This window comes from Mustela nigripes, chromosome 2 (genome assembly GCF_022355385.1).
Source record: "Mustela nigripes isolate SB6536 chromosome 2, MUSNIG.SB6536, whole genome shotgun sequence".
NCBI lineage: Eukaryota > Metazoa > Chordata > Mammalia > Carnivora > Mustelidae > Mustela > Mustela nigripes.
Window position 1 is genome coordinate 144,484,558 of NC_081558.1, and position 18,227 is coordinate 144,502,784.

Sequence of the window (18,227 nt, forward strand, 5' to 3'; positions counted from 1 at the left end):
CACTCTGTGATCTTCTCTACATCTTACTCTTGCATCCGTTTGTTTCCCAGACCTGCCATCTGCTTTTGCCTTCTCTCTACTCCACTCCTTGAGGGCCTGGCTCTCTAGGGAAATGTTTTCACTTCAGTGAGGTCAATTGCTGCTGGTAAATTTTTAAAATCAGAATACTGTTAGGGGCGTCAGAGGAGCCTCCCCTCTGCTCCGAACCTGAGACCCTCATTTGTAAAATAGGGATTGAAGTAATTTACAATCCACAAAAAGGAATAGATAAGGACCAGGTGAGACAGATGTGGCATAGTAAAGCGCCTGGTATATGTTAGATGTTCAATATTAGTGCCTTCATTATCCTGCAGATCCACCTGCACCAAAATAAAATAAATAAATAAAATAAAAATCCATTCATCTTGGTCAAAAACTACTGAGACCAATCAAATGCTGGCTACACATTAAGCTAGCCACTCCGTAAATGCCTTGGATTGGTATCTGAACTCTCAGTGATAGTGCAGATTCATTCGATTACATTTTCTGCATTTAAAAATTTTTTATTTTACTTTTCAAACAAACAGAACCTGTGATTAAGAGCACTGGGAGGAAAAAAAGAAACCTTTTCCAACACTCATTCTCTCTGCCCTGTGCACTCAATCTGCGGCAAGGGATTTCCTGCCTCTGCCTGCCCCACTTCTTCCTCTCCTTTTCCCGGGAGATGTTTTCCTGGACTTAAGAGAAAAAATGCTTCCTTCTTCCTCTCTTTCCTTAATGAAATCAACCACAGTAAACCCGTGGAGACACTGCTATGGGTCAAGAGCTGTTCTCCATGGGCATCACCTCATTCTAAACAAGTACTTCTTCCCAAATGCTTGAGTCTGAAGGTTTTGATTCTTGTTCATCTTCCTGAATCCTACCCTTTGCAAAAAGTAACAGCAACAACAGAATTTGGTACAGATGAGACAGAAGAGAGTGTTAGGGGATGAGAAAGGTAGCTTTCAGAAGCAGCGTTGGCATGTGATGACCATAAAATTAGCAAAATCAGAGAAAGAAAACCTGAATTCCAGTGGAATTCATGGCCTGAACCAGGCTGGAGTTTTTGTTGTTGTTGTTGTTGTTGGGTCCTTGCCTGGGGATTTGGAAGTGTGAGTCTGATTGCCTTCCACTTCCGCCACTCCGACCCAAGCCACACGTTATCTCATGGATCACTCTGTAGGGTCCTAACAGGTCTCCTTCCCTCCGCACTTGCCACTGCCATCTGTTCTCAGCACAGCTGCCAGTGTCCTTATCCCACATCAGCTCAAAATCTCACAATGGCTCCCCATTTCAGAGCCACAGACTTTCGGTTGTCCCCAAGAACCCTTGGGACCCAGTCCTCCAACTTGCACCAAGCGTGTCTCCTCTCATCCTTGTTCACTCCACTCCAGACACACGGGCCTCTGGAATGGTCTGTAGATCCACCAAACAGACCCTCAGCTTGGGGATTTTGCTGCATGTTTCCTCTGCCTGGACTACTCTTGTCCCGGATCCATCTCTCACCTCTCATCTTTGTCCAGGTGTCACCCTCCCATCAAGGCCTTCCCTGGCACCTGGGTGGCTCAGTGGGTTAAGCCTCTGCCTTCGGCTCAGGTCATGATCCCAGGGTGCTGGGATCGAGCCCCACATCGGGCTCTCTGCTCAGCGGGGAGCCTCCTTCCTCCTCTCTCTCTGCCTGCCTCTCTGTCTACTTGTGATCCCTCTCCTCTGTCCAATAAATAAATAAAATCTTTAAAAAAAAAATATTGGTCATTGTTCCCTGCCCTGCCACACCCCACCCAGGATTCTCAGTCCTCCTGAGACCAGTCTGCCTTTCACTTCAATCCATAGCACTTCCAACATCCATAAATGTTACCTGCTCTGTTTACAGCAACACCCACCTGGCAATATGAACCCTAAGGGCATGGATTTTTTTTAACCATTTTGTTCACCGGTGTTTCCCAAGTTCCTAGAAATAAGCCTGGCATAAAGAATAAGTACCCGCCAAAGTTATGAAAAAAATAATAAATTTTACTGTATTCCATTTGGGGGTTTGTATCTTCTAGACGACTTCACAGAGAAAAGGAATCGAACATAAAGCTTTATGCATTCTTTTCTGACTCATCTCCAGGAACTTTTGATGTGGTTTGTATGACAGCAGAGCACTATCAAGGAGGCATGAAGCATCAGTACCACGTGAGGCAGTGTGCGGAGGCAAACCCTGATGAAACACAGTATGAGGAAGAGAAAACCATTTATATCGCTGCGGAGGAAGTTGTGTGGGATTATTCTCCTAGCAGGAAGTGGGAGAAACAACTGCAGCATTTACAAAGAAAGAAGTACGGCAGTAGCTTCCGTCTCTAGCCCAGGAGGGTTTGCTGTGGGGTCCTCCCCCCTTTCTTTTCAGTCTCACTCATGTGTGCACCTGTTGTGTGCTGTGTATGAGTTTTCTATGGTATGTGTGTGTGCTGTGCTTGTGCAGGACAGGTGTGTGTGCGTGATACGTGTGAGGCACCTGTGTGGTTAGGATGTGTTCTAAATATAATGTTTATCTATGTATTTTACCTTTGATTATAAATGACTTCAATTCTTTCTGAATATCTGCCTCACTTACTTCTGGGCTTTGTTTCTCGCTGTCTTTCTTTTCACTCCTCTTCCGGAAGTGTGTTACCATCCCGCCTGACCACTCTGAGGTGTCCTAAACATCACTCGAGCTACATTTAACATTGGGCATCAGTCAGATTTCCCTTTTGTCTTCCTTTGTCTCTGTCAATCTGTCTTCTTTCGGGAACCTCAAATTGGAGACCCTTGCTTTTCTTTTTGTAAAACTCGATTTCTGTCTCTGATTTTAACTTTTGCTATATATCTATGTATCAAAACTAAAATTTCCTCTGGAAAACACGTTTTAAAGTACAGAATGAATATCCAGCAATCTTGCCAGTACTGAGAATTTTTTGTTTTTAAGAAGAATTACTTTTCGAGGTAAAGAAGCCTCTAGACATTAATCAATTGTGTTGTTTCAATAAGGAGTTCTTCCATATGAGAATTTGTCGAATTTAATGATTGAATTAACTAACTTTGTGGGTTTTTTGGTTTTGTTTTTATTTCCTTAAAGTGAAACGGACATATATTTGGATAGAATTGGAAAGTTTCTTGGGTCCAAATACAAGAAAGTCCTATACCGTCAATATGATGATATCACATTCAAGAATCAAACAAAGAGAAATGAAGATGAAAAACATCTGGACATACTAGGTATTAATATACGATCAGACTCGTCTTCAAGTTTTTCTTCTTGTCCTCGGCCACCAGAGATAACAATCTCTGAGATAACAGTTCTCAACACACATTGAGGTTATTGTCCACCTCCACCTTGACAGTAAAAGTGCCTATGACGTTAATTCTAATTTGTTTGCCAGTAGGCACTTTTACTGGGAAAAGGAAACTGATTCAAGTGTTGTTTCATGGAAACTGAAGAGACGATAGAAAGTTACTCTGGTCAGGTTCAGATTACCTGACTCCTTTCCCGCAGAATTCAAGAACTCTAGAGAGACCTTAGAAGTAGCATTTAGAGATCATTTCCTTGATACTAAAATGAAGCCCAGAAGGCATATGGTAGTGAGGAGGGGGAACTTTTTGTTTAAATTTAAGTGTTTAATTTAAACATTTCAAGTGTTAATATTTAGTTTCATTTGTCTAACAGTGAGCAAAATTACAGCTATTTCTTCTACCCTTGTCAAGTAAGCTAGGAAAACTACAAGCCACCCCAAGCACCTATATGTAGCATTTCCCTAAATCTGGCAGGGTCTGCAGAGGTCACATGATATTATCATATGTCAAATGACATTTCTGTATGTTGCATAGTATTTCCAGAAGTCACATGGCATTTATGCTTAAATTTTATTTGGGTCCTAATAACTCTTTTGTTGGAGACTATTTTCTTCTTTTTCTTTTTAAGGTTTTATTTATTTATGTATTTGAGGGAGAGTGCACTCACACACACAGAGGGGGGTGGGGGAGGACCAAAGAGGGGAGGGAGAGGGAGAGAGTCTTAAGCAGACTCTGCATTGAGCGAGGAGCCCAACATGGGGCTTGATCTCACCACCTGAGATCATGACCTGAGCCAAAACCAAGAGTCAGATACTTAAGCGGCTGAGCCACCCAGGGACCTCTATTGAAACTATTTTCTGTTGTGGGACCCGAGAAGATGGGTTTACATGTTGTTGGAGAAACTCATACTCTTCTTGACTCCTCATTAGCCTCCCAAGCTTGTCTGTTTGCGACCCCCAGAAGGAGGTCTGTGCTGTCCAGTTCCCACTTGCTGTTGGGTGGCTCCTGTCTTTAGTAACAGTAGGATGTTAGTTTTTGCTGGGATCCTGGCTGAATGAATCAAGGTAAATAATACAATATGACCTTCTAGATTCCATTCTTATTTATAAAAAAAGAGAAAAATCTTACAGAAAAGGGAAAACAGTTCTCTCCTGTTTGGGAAGGTGGGATGGCCATGGGGACAAAGAGTGGATGTCCCAAGCTAGCATCTCATGTCCAGCAGGCACCTTCAGGGCTCTGATTTCAGTAATTATAGTGCAAGTTTGAAGAAATCCCCATGCTTAATTTATCTCAAAACTGTCTCTGTTTCAGAATTTTTATAGACACTGATATAACTGCTTCTAAATAGAAGATTTAAAATAAAGTTTTTACCTCCACTTCTTGGCCTGGGAGGAAGGGAGAGAGAGTACAATGAAGGGGTCTTCAGGCTTGAGGGAAAAAGAATCATCTTTGGTCAGTAAAAAGGCCTTCCAGCTCCTGCTAACTCTCCACTAAGGTGAAAAGGGAAAAGGATAAAAGGTTTAAGTGATAAGGTTGGTTAAGAAAGAAAATAAAAGATTTCATTTCTAAATTGTGTGTTTTCATAGGCATTAACTGATGCTACTCAAAATAAATGTTCTGAAGACTTAAATTTTCCAGACAAAAACTATGTTTCATAAATCATCAATGATCCACTTGTTAAAAGTGTGTTTTATTTGGCTGCATGTTCAGGAAAAAAGATAAAAATAAGTCGCAGTATAAATACTTAAGAGGACAGAGGATTCATAATCTATAATAAATAACAATTTCCACACATTTTCCTTTTTATATTCCCTAGGTCCTTTAATATTTCTCACTCCTGGTCAAAAAATCCGAATTGTCTTTAAAAATAAAGCCTCAAGACCATATTCGATCCACGCTCATGGAGTGAAAACAAACAATTCCACTGTTGTTCTAACACAGCCAGGTAACTGCTTCAGAAGAGAAAAAAGCTTCACAGCTTTTGTGCAGGACTGTGTGCTAATGTCTTTTCTTAAGTATGGGCATAATTCAAGATGAGAGAGACCAGTGGACTAGTAGGAAGGGTCTAAAGAAGGAGTTTGGGAGTGAGTTCCTTTTGCAAGTCTTGAGTTTGCTTCCGGGATGGGTACCATGAGGAAAAACTCCCCCGGGTATACAATTTCTTCTAGAACCACCTTTCCTCCCATCTCTCCACCATTCAGCTGCCAGTATAATAGACTATACTCCAACTCTCCAATTCAAGTGCTAAAGTAGGAGTTGAATATACAACTCAGTGTGTGACAAAAGGGGTAGGAAGAGAGAGACACTAAGAGGAAGTCATGAACCTCATGTATTAACATTTCTGTGGTAACACCATTATACAGCATGCATTCTATATACCTCAGACAAAAATAAGTGATTTTTAATTTTATTTATTTATTTGAGAGAGAGAGAGAGCACAAGCAGGGGAAGCAGCAGGCAGAGGCTGAGGGAGAAGCAGTCTCCCCACCAAGCAGGGAACCCCATGTGGGGCTTTATCCCAGGACACTGGGATCATGACCTGAACTGAAGGCAGATGCTTAACTGACTGAACCACCCAGGTGCCCCCAAAACAAATGCTTTTTAATATATGCCCAGGGAGCAGACCCTGAAATGAAAATGTGTGGGCAGATAATGCTCTTGGGATCAAAGGCTATGGAGAGAAAGACAAAGACACAGAATCGGGCACAGGAAGAGCTTATGTAGAGATGCTGCCTCAGCAGAAATCACAGCCATCCCTAGAAGTTCTGAAGAGAGGATGGTCCTCGGTTGCCCTGAGTTGGGGTGAGAAAGCTGGGCCTTTCTGCCCCTGCATCTGTCATTGGATGTAAGCCTGGGTGAGGTGGCTCTCTTCTACTAAGGCTACCTCAGAAGCTGACGGACAAGCCTGTGGAGCAATGATTCCTTCATTCTTAAAGGGGAACCTGAATGTCTACCATAGTTGACTACCAAAACAAGGAGTTCTGGGAATTAAGGATATCAAGGAAAGAGCCAAATTCAGAAAGGAAAGATGCACGGGGTAGAGGGATGAAAGAGACATTTTGATGGCAGGTGAAATATTCCCTTTTGGATTTAAAAAAAAAAAAAAAAAGATAGTCCCATGGTAGTGCCAACATGAATCTCCTACCAAGAGAGTTTGCAAGTCAGCATTCTGTTTTCATTAGTCAGAGAAGGATTCCATTGCGTACATTCCACAAACACTTCTGGGTTCCTGCTGTGCTCAGGCCCTGTGCGGTGAGCTGGAAGGAGAGGGCTGGTACTAAGTTGTTAAAGACTCAGAAGCAGGGAAGTTGGGGATAGGATCAAGTTAGCAGAGATGCTTAGGAAAATTAATTTAAGCCTCTGGAAGTGGGAGACGCAGGATTATATAGCAAAGCACAGGAGTAGAAGGAGGTGTCCAAAAAAACTTCTCTGAAATAGGCAAGAGTATAGGATTTAGATTCCATAGGGCTAATGCAAATGCTCTGGGAAGAGGGAAGAGGCCCATGTGATCTATAAACTAGAATGTTCAGAGCTGGAATTCAAAGCAAGTCTGTCGTGTTGCAAAGCCTGCATTATCTTCACCACAATAATATTTGTTGAACACATGAGTTCAATATGTAATGACTGACATTTTTCAATGGCAAAATCACTGTAAGGTTTTGATTCATTAACCCAGAGGTGGTGAGAGGCAGCAGTGTGAGTTATGTCAACTTCACCCTGTGACCCGAGCAATGCCTAATTTGGACCATCTTGTCTAATCCCTAAATTCCCATTTTATGTGCAGGAGGAAACAGAGGCTCAGAAACTATAAACATGTTGACCAAGACCACAGAGCTAGGAGGGGTAGAGCCAGAAGTGGAAACTAGGACTCTGTCACCTAATATGTGGATAGCTTCAGGGTTTGCTTGTTATCTCCCTAAAAACATGGGCTTTAAAAGATTCTGTATATAAACACTGTATTTGTCTATTTTAGGAGAGATCCAAACATACATTTGGCAGATTCCAGAAAGAACTGGTCCTGCCTCAAAGGACTTTGAGTGCATACCTTGGTTTTACTACTCGACTGGGGATGTGGTTAAGGTAAACGTTAAGTCATCCTTTTTTTTCTATCTCCTCTTGGAAATTATAATGAAAGAAAGAAGGAATTGATTTGTGTTTTAAAAAAGAATCTTAGTTCTATGTAATCTTTCATTTAAGTGACCTGAATCCTGCTCAGCTTTTAATTCAACAGATGTTTGCTTTTTCCAAGAGCAAGATCATTGCGTTATGATTACTTCAATTCATGGTATTTTCTAAAATGTCACTGTGAATTGGAAAATATAATAATATCCTCTGCTTTGCTTTGTTATATTTGGATTATAGAAAACAAAGTATGGAGTTAAAAGTCTCTGATAAATGAGAAATAAACATATATAGATGTATATAGCTTTTTAAAACCATCAATGCTGGCGTTCAATTTATTTTCACTTAACAACAACAACAAAAGTCTTGTCTCCAAACTTTTAGTTATTTTGGCCTGCTCTCTGCCTAGAACAAGAATCTACACAGACACTCAACCCCAAACCAAAATGAGTATAAACAAACCAAGGCTCCTAGCCGGAAGCGGCTCTGGGGGCAGAGGCGTTGCATGGCCAAGGATCCGAGACCTTTAGACTTTGCTGCCCGCCAAATCCAAGGCCAAGAAATTATAATTAAAAACAAAGCTCTGGGTTTTTGTTTTTTATTTCAAAAATAGAGCTAAATCCACCGAGGAATGTGACTAAAATCCCTCTCAGGAGTTAGTTGTTCTCGTCAGACTTCAGCTCGAATGAGTGAGATGACTGTTTTTACTCAGTCAAGGATTTAACATGTCAAACATTTTCTTAGTTGCAGACTTAGAATCCTAATGACTACAAACTCACGATCTGAACTCGTTAGAATTCAACCTTTATTCTACTCATTTCACTGGTTGGGGGACATTTTTAGTTTTGGCACAGCTGGTAATCTTGCTTTGCCTCTTCAGGATCTTAACAGCGGACTGGTAGGCCCTTTGATCGTGTGTCGCAAAAACACCAAAGCCAGCATAGTTCACCGTGTGCTCCACTTTATGATTTTTGATGAGAACAAATCCTGGTACTTTGAAGAAAATGTCAACACCTATTCTTCAGATCCAAACAACATAGACAGGAATGATGAACAGTTTGACCTCAGCAACCAAATGCACGGTAATGTCCACTAGCTGCTTCAACAGCTGGAACCTCTACGATGTTTCATACAAAGGAAACAGGGGAGGGTTCACACTTACCAGACTCGGCAGTTTAGAGAAGGCAATCACATAGGACTGTGGCGTAGATCACGTGGCCCAGGCTGGCAAATTTTTCCATAAAGGGCCAGAGAGTAAAGAGTGTAGACTTGTAAACCACACAGTCTCTACCATAGGCTATATTTTACTTTGCCATGGGGCACAAGGGCACTCACAGATAAGATATAAAGAAATGGAAGTGGCTGTGAGCCAATATAAAACTTCATTTATGGACACTGAAGTTTGTTTTTTTCATAAAGTTTTCACATGTTGGGAAACATTCTTTTTTGGTTTTTTTTTTAATCACTTAGAAATTTAAAACCCATCCTGCACTCAGGGGCCAGAGAGAAACAGGAAGTAAGAGGGCTGGATCTGGCCTAAGGGCTGTAGACTTAGCTGCAGGGCAAATTCCAATGCTTCCGGAACCACACAGGTGATGTAAAACCGAGAATACCAGCTATCATTTCTGAATATCCTTCAGAAATGATATTCTAAGTCTCTTACCTGGACAGACACAGGGAGAGGTGGGGCTTGTGGCAAATTGGTGAGCACATGGTCTCATCCAATTTCCCACCAGGCAGACCGTTAAAAAACCCCATGCTCACCTACCAAAATTCTTTTGTCGATGGCTTGTGAATAGGCATGTCCTGTTTATGTCCCCCTGCCCATCTAGAATCATAGTAATGAGCCAATTATTCAAAGAACAAGCACATAAACAATCTCACTTGATCACAGTCACATTCAGTCAGACTTCTGGTCCCAGTCCTTTCACGGGTGGAAGCTCCGGGATGCAACTAGGTAAGGGATCCTTAAGTAAGGCAAACCCAAATGTGATCTTTTTCAACTTCTTCATTTTCTTCCCCCAAGATACATACAGTAAATTTGAAATTAATTCAAGGACTGCATCTTTGCTACCCATCATCTTTTAATATGCCTCGTGGAGGGCACAGAGCACCACACTGGTGCTGAGGAGATACGAAGGCCAGGAAGATGAGGCGTCTTCTCTCAAGCGGTTCACAGCACAGGGCTGGCCCATTTCTGCTGACCTGGAAGGGTGGGGGTGGGGGGGGTGCTGGAACAGAAATATCAACACAGTGCTGTGTTTTAAATTCTTATTTCCAAGACGGTCTTCCTGAAGGGGAGAGGACTTTGAGTTGAATATTTAAAGATGCATGGGAGTCTGTCTAGTAAAGAGGGAGGGGGGTGACATTCCAAGTAGATAGAAGAATGTGACCTAAGAAAAAAAGAAAAGCCCAGAGAATTGTGCAAGAGCTTGAATACCCTGTTAAGAATTTAGACACAATCTAAACTGGGGTTTCTCAAGCTTGCCACTCTTCATATTTTCCGTCTGGTAACTATTGGGAGGGGGTTGTCCTTGTGCATCATAAGATGTTCAGCAGCCTGCTTACCCTCTGGCCCTGGGAAGTCAGTAACACCTTTCCCCAAGTTGTGCAACTCAGAATATCTCCAGGCACTGCCATAAATGTCCCCTGCAGGACAAAATCCAGTTAAAGACCACTGTGCAGAAGGCACCAAAGGCACCAGACGAGGGAACAGTAAGTAGAGGTGCATACTCTAGGAACTGCTTTGGCGATCAGCCAGGCCTTCATGCTCCAGGCCTAGTCTGAGCAGCATCAAGCATCGCTTGGGAGCTTGTTAGGAATGCAGAATTTCAGACGAAACAGATCTAGTAATTCATAATCTGCACTGGAATAAGATTCTCGGGATACATGCACATTAAAGTCTAAGAATCACAGTCTAAAGAAGTCTCCTAGTTTTTTCTATTTCTAGTGTATCCCTCCATCAGCTAAAAGTGTTAGAACCCAACCTCCATAGATATAGGGTTATAAATTAGATATTTGTACCACTGTATTAAAGCATTTTTGGCATTTCAACAGATGAACACAAAATAGAAAAGTAAAAAGGAGTTAATAATTATTATAAAAATATTTTATTTATATTTATCTTAATATTTAATTATTAAATATCAAACATAATATTTATTAAAATAAATTATTTATATATAATTAAATATAATATTAATTACATAATTTATATAAATAATATATAATTTATATGGTTTATATATAACTCCATATCATTTATATAATTTTATATAGATTAATATAATCTATATATGTAAATTTAAATATTTTATATTTATATATTGATATAAATGATCAATATCATATAAATATTATAATTAATATATTATTATATATTATAGAATTAATGTATAATTTAGTATATATTTATGCATTAATATTAAAACATAGTATTAATATATTATATTTATATTATATATTATATATTAATATATTATAATTTATAATTCAATTATATTAATTATTACATATTAATATATTACACATATTAATATTAATATGTTACATACTAGTATAATTACATGTTATATTACTGTTATATATGTTAATGCAATATTATATAGGATTACATTATATTATAATAATTTTATATATTATATCATATATTTAATTATATATTAAGTTAAAATTAACTTATATATTATACATAAATTATATTATATATTAACTTAATATATAATATGTAATTATATATTAGTGATGACTAAATTATATAATTGATTATATATAATTATATGTATATATAATTACATGCATATATAAAATACATAAATTATATATTATACCTATAATTAAATTAATATTTTTTTCCTATTACTCTTTGGAAACCGCAGCTATAGAGGATTAGAGCTAGAGAGAGAGACCCCAGCTCAAAGGCCATTCTACTCATACCTGTGACAGATCATGAAGGTCTGAATACAGCAAAGAACACACTCAATTTCTAAGCCTCTTATGATCACTTTAAACATACTTTAAATATATAGACACATTTAAATATCCATCAATTTATGTATCCATAGTGGTGAGATATTCTAGTGCAACCCAATTACTTAAAGCAAGCTCAACTCCTCATTTCCTGAGGCAAGAAAAACTCCCTGGAATTAGACTCATCCAAATAAATGGATGGTTTGGTCATGTTTAACAGCTTCCTTAGAAGGAATTTAACTTTCACATGGCCTCTGAAAACACATATGATACTTTCTATGAGGTGTTTTTTTAAAGCCTACATTATTTTATTTTTTATAATTTCGTTTTTTTTTTTTAAGATTTTATTTATTTGACAGACAGAGATCACAAGTAGGCAGAGAGGCAGGCAGAGAGAGAGGAGGGGAAGCAGGCTCCCTGCCGACAGAGAGCCTGATGTGGGGCTCAATCGCAGGACCCTGGGATCATGACCTGAGCCGAAGGCAGAGGCTTTAACCCACTGAGCCACCTAGGTGCCCCAAACCTACATTATTTTAAATCTTTGTTGAATATAATACATTGTGTCCCTCCACAGCAATTAATGGAAGAATGTTTGGAAATAACCAAGGTCTGACGTTCCATGTTGGGGATGAAGTGAATTGGTATCTGATTGGCATGGGGAGTGAATCTGACCTGCACACGGTTCACTTTCACGGCCACAGCTTTGAATACACGGTAAAAGCCCTGGGCAGTGTCACCTAATTATTGTTGTGTCTTGTGAAGCAGTTATGGGGGCAGCGTGGCGGGATAACAGAACTAGAAAGGAAATGACCCAGCCAGAACTGAAGTTCAACACCTACAATCTGTAACATACCGGGTACATGTAAATAATTATACATTTAGCTCTTTGTATCCCGTGGACACTCAGAAAGTGCTTATGAATGCAGGAAGGGCACTTCTCACTCTAACCTGGTGTTACCTGATAGGTAAATAAGACTTCTATAATCATCTCGAGTTTCACCCTTTCTATCCCAACTTTTGTTTTCAAACCCTTAGTAACTTAAGAGAAAAACAATTGGAACACATACATTTTGCCACACTTTCTTTCTCCATTTTTCTGGACTCCATTTAAAGTAAATTGCAAACATCATGGTTCTTCCCCTAAGTACTAAATAAAGTCATGTGCATCCTAAGACTAAAGAATTTCTGCCCCATTGTGCTAACATTATCACACCCCATGTTAACATTAATTCAATAGTATAATCTATCATATAATCCATCAAATAGTCCCAGTTATCCCCAAAATGCTCTTTCTAATGATTTTGTTTTGTTTTTAATTCAGGATCTAATCAGCTATACATAGCATTTGGTTGTCATTGTCATATCTCTCCTAAAATAAGTGATTTTTTTTTTCTCGATCCTTCATGGCATTTCATTTTTGAAGGGTCCAGGCCAGTTGCTGACCATTGTAGAATGTCCCATATTCTGCCATGGTCTGATAGTTTCCTCGTGATCAGAGCCATGTCAAACATTCTTGACATGAACAGCACATAAGTGATATTATGTGCTTTCCATGTGACACCAAGAGGTACATGCTGATAAGAGGTACTGACATTGTTTGGGCTGTTTGATAAATTTATTGGGATGATCCCTACTATTTTTCTCCATTTATAAAAACATCATTTTCCCCTTGTAATTAATAAGCAAACTGTGAAGTGATTTTTTTAAACATACCTTATTCTCCAACTATATTTCGCCTTGTAGTTTTAAAAAGGATTTATTGATGAGTGTTTCTGGAATCAATTTTTACACTAGGAGTTATAAATGGTAACTTTCTAATTCTGTCATTCCTTCAGCATTTGTTATAACATAAAAATGCAGAATTAGGTGACAATTGGCTTTATGGTAACCTTTTAAAATAACTATCTTCATCTTTTTCTCTTGTATGTATTCTTAGTCTATTTCTCTGTCTCAATAGCTTTTCCCCCATCTCACCTTCATACTCTTTACTGGAGTTGTTTCACTGACCATCTTTTCCTGGACATCTCTCTAATTTATTAAAAATATTTTAAGGTTTATTCTTTCCCTTTTCAGTGTCCAGGTTAGTGTCACTTATTTACTTAAGAAGCATCTTCTTTATCTCTTCATCCTCATTCCTTATATACACATTAATGTACAATTGAGGACCAATTATATTTCATGCATTTGATACCTCATTTAGTTCAGCCACTTGGCATAATACAGTTCAACTTTTGGCGTTGATAAAAGTTTCACCTAAAGCTTTCCTAGATTCTAGGAGCACCTGGGTGGCTCAGATGGTTAAGCCTCTGCTTTCAGCTCAGGTCATGATCCCAGAGTCCTGGGACTGAGACCTGCATCAGGCTCCCTGCTTAGTGGGGAGCCTGCTTCTCCCTTTCCCTCTACTTCTCCCCCTGCTTGTGCTCTTTCTCTCTCTCTGTCTGTCAAATAAATAAATAAAATCTTAAAAAAAAAAAAAAAAGCTTTCCTGGATTCTAGATGTATTATATTAGCTTCTGTAATGCTCAGCCTCAGACAAATTCGATGAGTCTGTATGACTTGATTTGCACCAAGCTTTATCAGTGTGCTGCTTTCTTTTCTGTCCTTTAATGAACACATTTATTCCTCTTAAACTTATTTGTTTTGGCTTAAAAACTATTTTTATTATTCTAGGGAACTTTACATGACAAAGTAGACAGAATAATATAATGTTCTCCTTTACCTTCTACCCAGGGCCAACAATCATGACCTTCTCCTATTGCCACCCACATTCCTTGTGTTTTTGAAGGAAAAGCCTTGATACAAGGGTTGTTATTCATAAGTGTTTACATTAGATTTTTAGGATTACAACAAAAGAGAGAGATTTAAACTCCGGGTATAGTTTTTAAGTGCGTTTAATGTTTAGTTCAGATTAGTTCAGTTTGGCAAGTGCTTCTGACATTCCTAGAACCATGCCAAGCATTGAGTGGAGAGAAAATCAAGAATTAGCTCTACATAAATGATTATAAGGCATCAAATTAAGTGGAATTTGTGGTACCATTTCTATAATGTTAATTAAAGCTAACCTTGATTAAGTACTTCTTATGTGCCAAATGCTATGCTTAGTTCTTTGCATGGATTTCTCATCGAGCCTTCCCACAGATAGGCACTATTTTATCACTGTTTCATAAGGGAATGAAATGAAGGATTAATAAGATGAAGAACTTTCCGATAATCAATAATTAGTAGAAGTAGGATTTGAACCCCCAGCTCTCACTCGAGAGTCCCTCACTCTCTACCTCTTCACAAAATTGCTCTTTTCGAAACAATCCTATTAAATTTAAGAAACAAAATGAACAAACAAAGAAAAAAAAAGAGACGAACAGGAAACCAGACTCTTAAATACAGAGAGGAACTGGTGGTTGCCGGAGAGGAGGTGGGCGGGAGGGTGAGTGAAATAAGGGAGATTGAGAGTTCGCTGATCATGATGAGCACTGAGAAAGGTATAGAATTGTTGAATCGCTATATTGTGCATCTGAAACTAATGTACACCTATGTTAATTATACTTGAATTTAAAAACAAGAATAATCCTATTCCTAGTACCAGCAGCTGTCAGTTCTAGCCACTCACTCTTTTTTTTTTTTTAAGGATTTTATTTATTTATTTGACAGATCACAAGGAGGCAGAAAGGCAGACAGAGGGAGAGGAGGAAGCAGGCTCCGTGCTGAGCAGAGAGCCGGATGAGGGGCTCCATTCCAGGACCCTGAGATCATGACCTGAGCTGAAGGCAGAGGCTTAACCCACTGAGCCACCCAAGTACCCCTAGCCACTCACTCTTAACCTCCCTCAGATGATCACAAATAGTCTTCCCCTCCCTTGAGGTGAAATTTAATTACTCTAGCATTAATGCAGCCTCTGGGCTTTACTCTCTAGATCTCCTGAGTATAGCAAAGCAGCCCTCTGGGGTTACTCACTTGGCCTTGGAACAGCCAGCCGCCTGTTCCCTGAGGCTGTGATCTCCCTTGATGCCAGAGCTCCAGATACATGGTGCATTGACTGGTGACTGGAACACTGTCAATTCTTAGTTAAAATTGTTTAGTATTGTTCTCTAAATTTCTGACATCTTAGAAATGGATCCCTGCCCCCCATCTTATTGTCACTGTAGATGCAAAATTAATCTTCCTAAATAAAAATGGCTCAGGCCCCAATCTACAGCTGGTAGAAAACACTCTGCCTCTCTGCTCTCTATTTTCCAGTATCTCCCACTCTCACTTCGTGCTTCTGCTCACCTCCCTTACCTCTCGCCTCACATGGCTGGCATTTTCTCATCTCTGTGCATCTCCAGAATGGAACACACCCCCATTTCCTCTAACTCCCCTTAACAACCACAAAAACAAGGCCACCATGGGTCATAGACGCTTGGTGAAATTTTGGAGGTAGATGAAGAGTTTTCCCCCCAATACTACACAGTGAAAGCATTTACCATTTGATTTAAACAACCCTGTCTTCAGTTATCCCTCTACCATGCATTACTGTGAAACACGGGCTTTCCACCTTTTTCTCTTACACTCAGTACTTCTTTCCTCACACTCTTCCTCTCCAGATTTGCTTAACATCTGTCCTCTCCTCAAATTATTCCAGACCCCATCTTGAGCTGCACTCTTCAACATGCCCCCATCCTCCAAGTACCTCCCATTGCATTATTCAGAGCAATTCATCTTCCTATGCTCTTCCAAATCCATCCTGATCCAGCCAGGCCCGGCCCTGGGGCTTCATTTTTCAAAATCAAAGTAGCCTGCAGAGGAGGTAGTCTTCTGAACATCTGGTTCTCTGCTTAGGAGAACAAATAGCCCCTAAGGCCCTCAGTCTTCAGTTCTGACCCCGGAAGGCAGATGAGCTCCTCTCCTTCCTGTAACCATGAGTTTTCCTGATTAGCTACACCTCAAGAAATGGTCATCTCACATCCCCAACATCCTTAGTTAGAAATACTTCAGTTAAAATTTTTGGGATTTGTAAGACCGGATGTTGTCTGAAATCTAGAGCTTTCTTCTGCAGGAGGCACTGACAAGGTATCCAACACCAAGAATGATACAAGATCCCTTTAGAATGAGATGTTTCTCTGTGGCCTATCCCTGAAATGTTCTCAGACTTTCTCCTTGAAACCCTCACTTGTACTCGGAAGATAAGTGCAATGGCACCTAATGTTTTCTAATTGTTGTCTAACAAAGTATTTTAGAATTTATAGGGTATATAAATGACTAATACCTTTTATAAGTTATTTAATGGTGTTTTGTCTCCTTATTGAGGATACGGGAATCTATCGCTCTGACGTTTATGACCTTCCTCCTGGAGTATATCAGACTGTAAAAATGTATGCAAGAGATGTTGGGACCTGGTTATTTCATTGCCATGTTAGTGTTCACATTGAGGCTGGAATGGAAAGCACTTACACTGTAATCGAATGAAAAGGTAAGCTAAATTAATTCGAAGTGATCATATTTAAATTAACTATGTTTATATAAGGATATCTGACTCACTGAACATTTATATGATCTGACACACCATTCATTTAAAGATTGCTGTTTTGAAGAATACCTAGGTGGCTCAGTTGGTTAAGCATCCAACTCTTGATTTCAGCTCAAGTCATGATCTCAGGATCATGAGATGGAGCCCTACATTAGGCTCTACACTCAGTTGGGAGTCTACTTGAGATTCTCTCTCTCTCTCTCTCTCCCTTTGTCTCTCCCACCCACCACTCTCTCTCTCATTCTCTTTCTCTCTCTAAAAGACATAAATAAATCTCAAAAAACCTCAAAGATTACTGTTTTGAGATGACCAAGAAACTCTGGTATTATCTTCTTTCTCAAACTTAGGTAACCATTTCTAATCTGATAAAAGATACTTTAGAGTTATATGCATTATTTACAGACTCTTATAACATACACATAAGGATTTGAACAATTTATAGAAGATGAAACACAAATGGCTATTGAGCCTATAAAGATATCTAACCTTGCTAATAATCAAATCACTTAAACATTGTATTTAAACAACAGATACAATTGTTGAGTAAGGAAGCTATTGATTTGGCAAAGATTTCTTTTTTCAAAGATAATATCAATGACAGTGTGGTATTGAGTGAGGTAGGTACCTTACATATACTCTGGTAGAATTATAAAGTGTTTTCACAACTCTTGAAAAAAACTAAATAATGATTACATATTTTTTCATATTCAAATTACACTTTATTTCTTCTTATTCCCTTCTCTTCTCTAACACATTTTACTACTAACAACTTTAGGATGAAAATAATATCTTTCTTTCTAAGATTTTCATCAGTTCCTTAATTACTTAGGCTCTCCATGAAGTTATTACCCTTTTGGTCTCTTGATATAATGATTTAATATTCTGACTCAGTTACTTCTTAGAAAATCATGAAACTTTCTTTTCCACAGCCTAAATATCTTTCTGATATGAATGTTGACAAGACCATGAGCAGAGCTAAAGCTACTGAAGAAGAGATGAAGGAATCCAGGGCCTGGCTGAAGTCTCATGGCAATCTACCTGGAAAACAAGCTTGAAATACATTTTTTTTTTTTTTTTGTCAGTTTTGTGTGTGAGCTTCCTCTTTCTGTCAACTGTGCCACGGCGGTAGAGTCTATAGTGGTGTAACAAGGTTTTCAACACATAGTGAAGGGAGTGGGCAAGAGGAACAAAGATAGCAGGTACAATCTGAAGTCTATCTCAGAAAGAAAATACACAATCCAAGACTAAACTACACCATCCGTAAGTGTGGAAAAAAAAAAGAAAAAAGAAAGAAAGAGAAGAA

General features: G+C 39.1%; 1 protein-coding gene across 1 annotated transcript in view; it reads left to right on the top strand.

Moving 5' to 3' along the window:
- The window catches only part of LOC132010153 (ceruloplasmin-like), a 30,774-nt gene extending 12,780 nt beyond the window's left edge, over positions 1 to 17,994 (top strand). The window contains exons 12-19 of the mRNA XM_059388091.1: positions 2,132 to 2,339; positions 3,116 to 3,255; positions 5,147 to 5,275; positions 7,304 to 7,410; positions 8,333 to 8,534; positions 11,996 to 12,135; positions 16,705 to 16,867; positions 17,854 to 17,994. Of these exons, the coding sequence (XP_059244074.1) occupies positions 2,132 to 2,339; positions 3,116 to 3,255; positions 5,147 to 5,275; positions 7,304 to 7,410; positions 8,333 to 8,534; positions 11,996 to 12,135; positions 16,705 to 16,863 (1,085 nt within the window). The 3' untranslated portion in view covers positions 16,864 to 16,867; positions 17,854 to 17,994. The remainder of the gene's footprint in view (positions 1 to 2,131; positions 2,340 to 3,115; positions 3,256 to 5,146; positions 5,276 to 7,303; positions 7,411 to 8,332; positions 8,535 to 11,995; positions 12,136 to 16,704; positions 16,868 to 17,853) is intronic.
- The last annotated feature ends 233 nt before the right edge of the window (positions 17,995 to 18,227 follow it).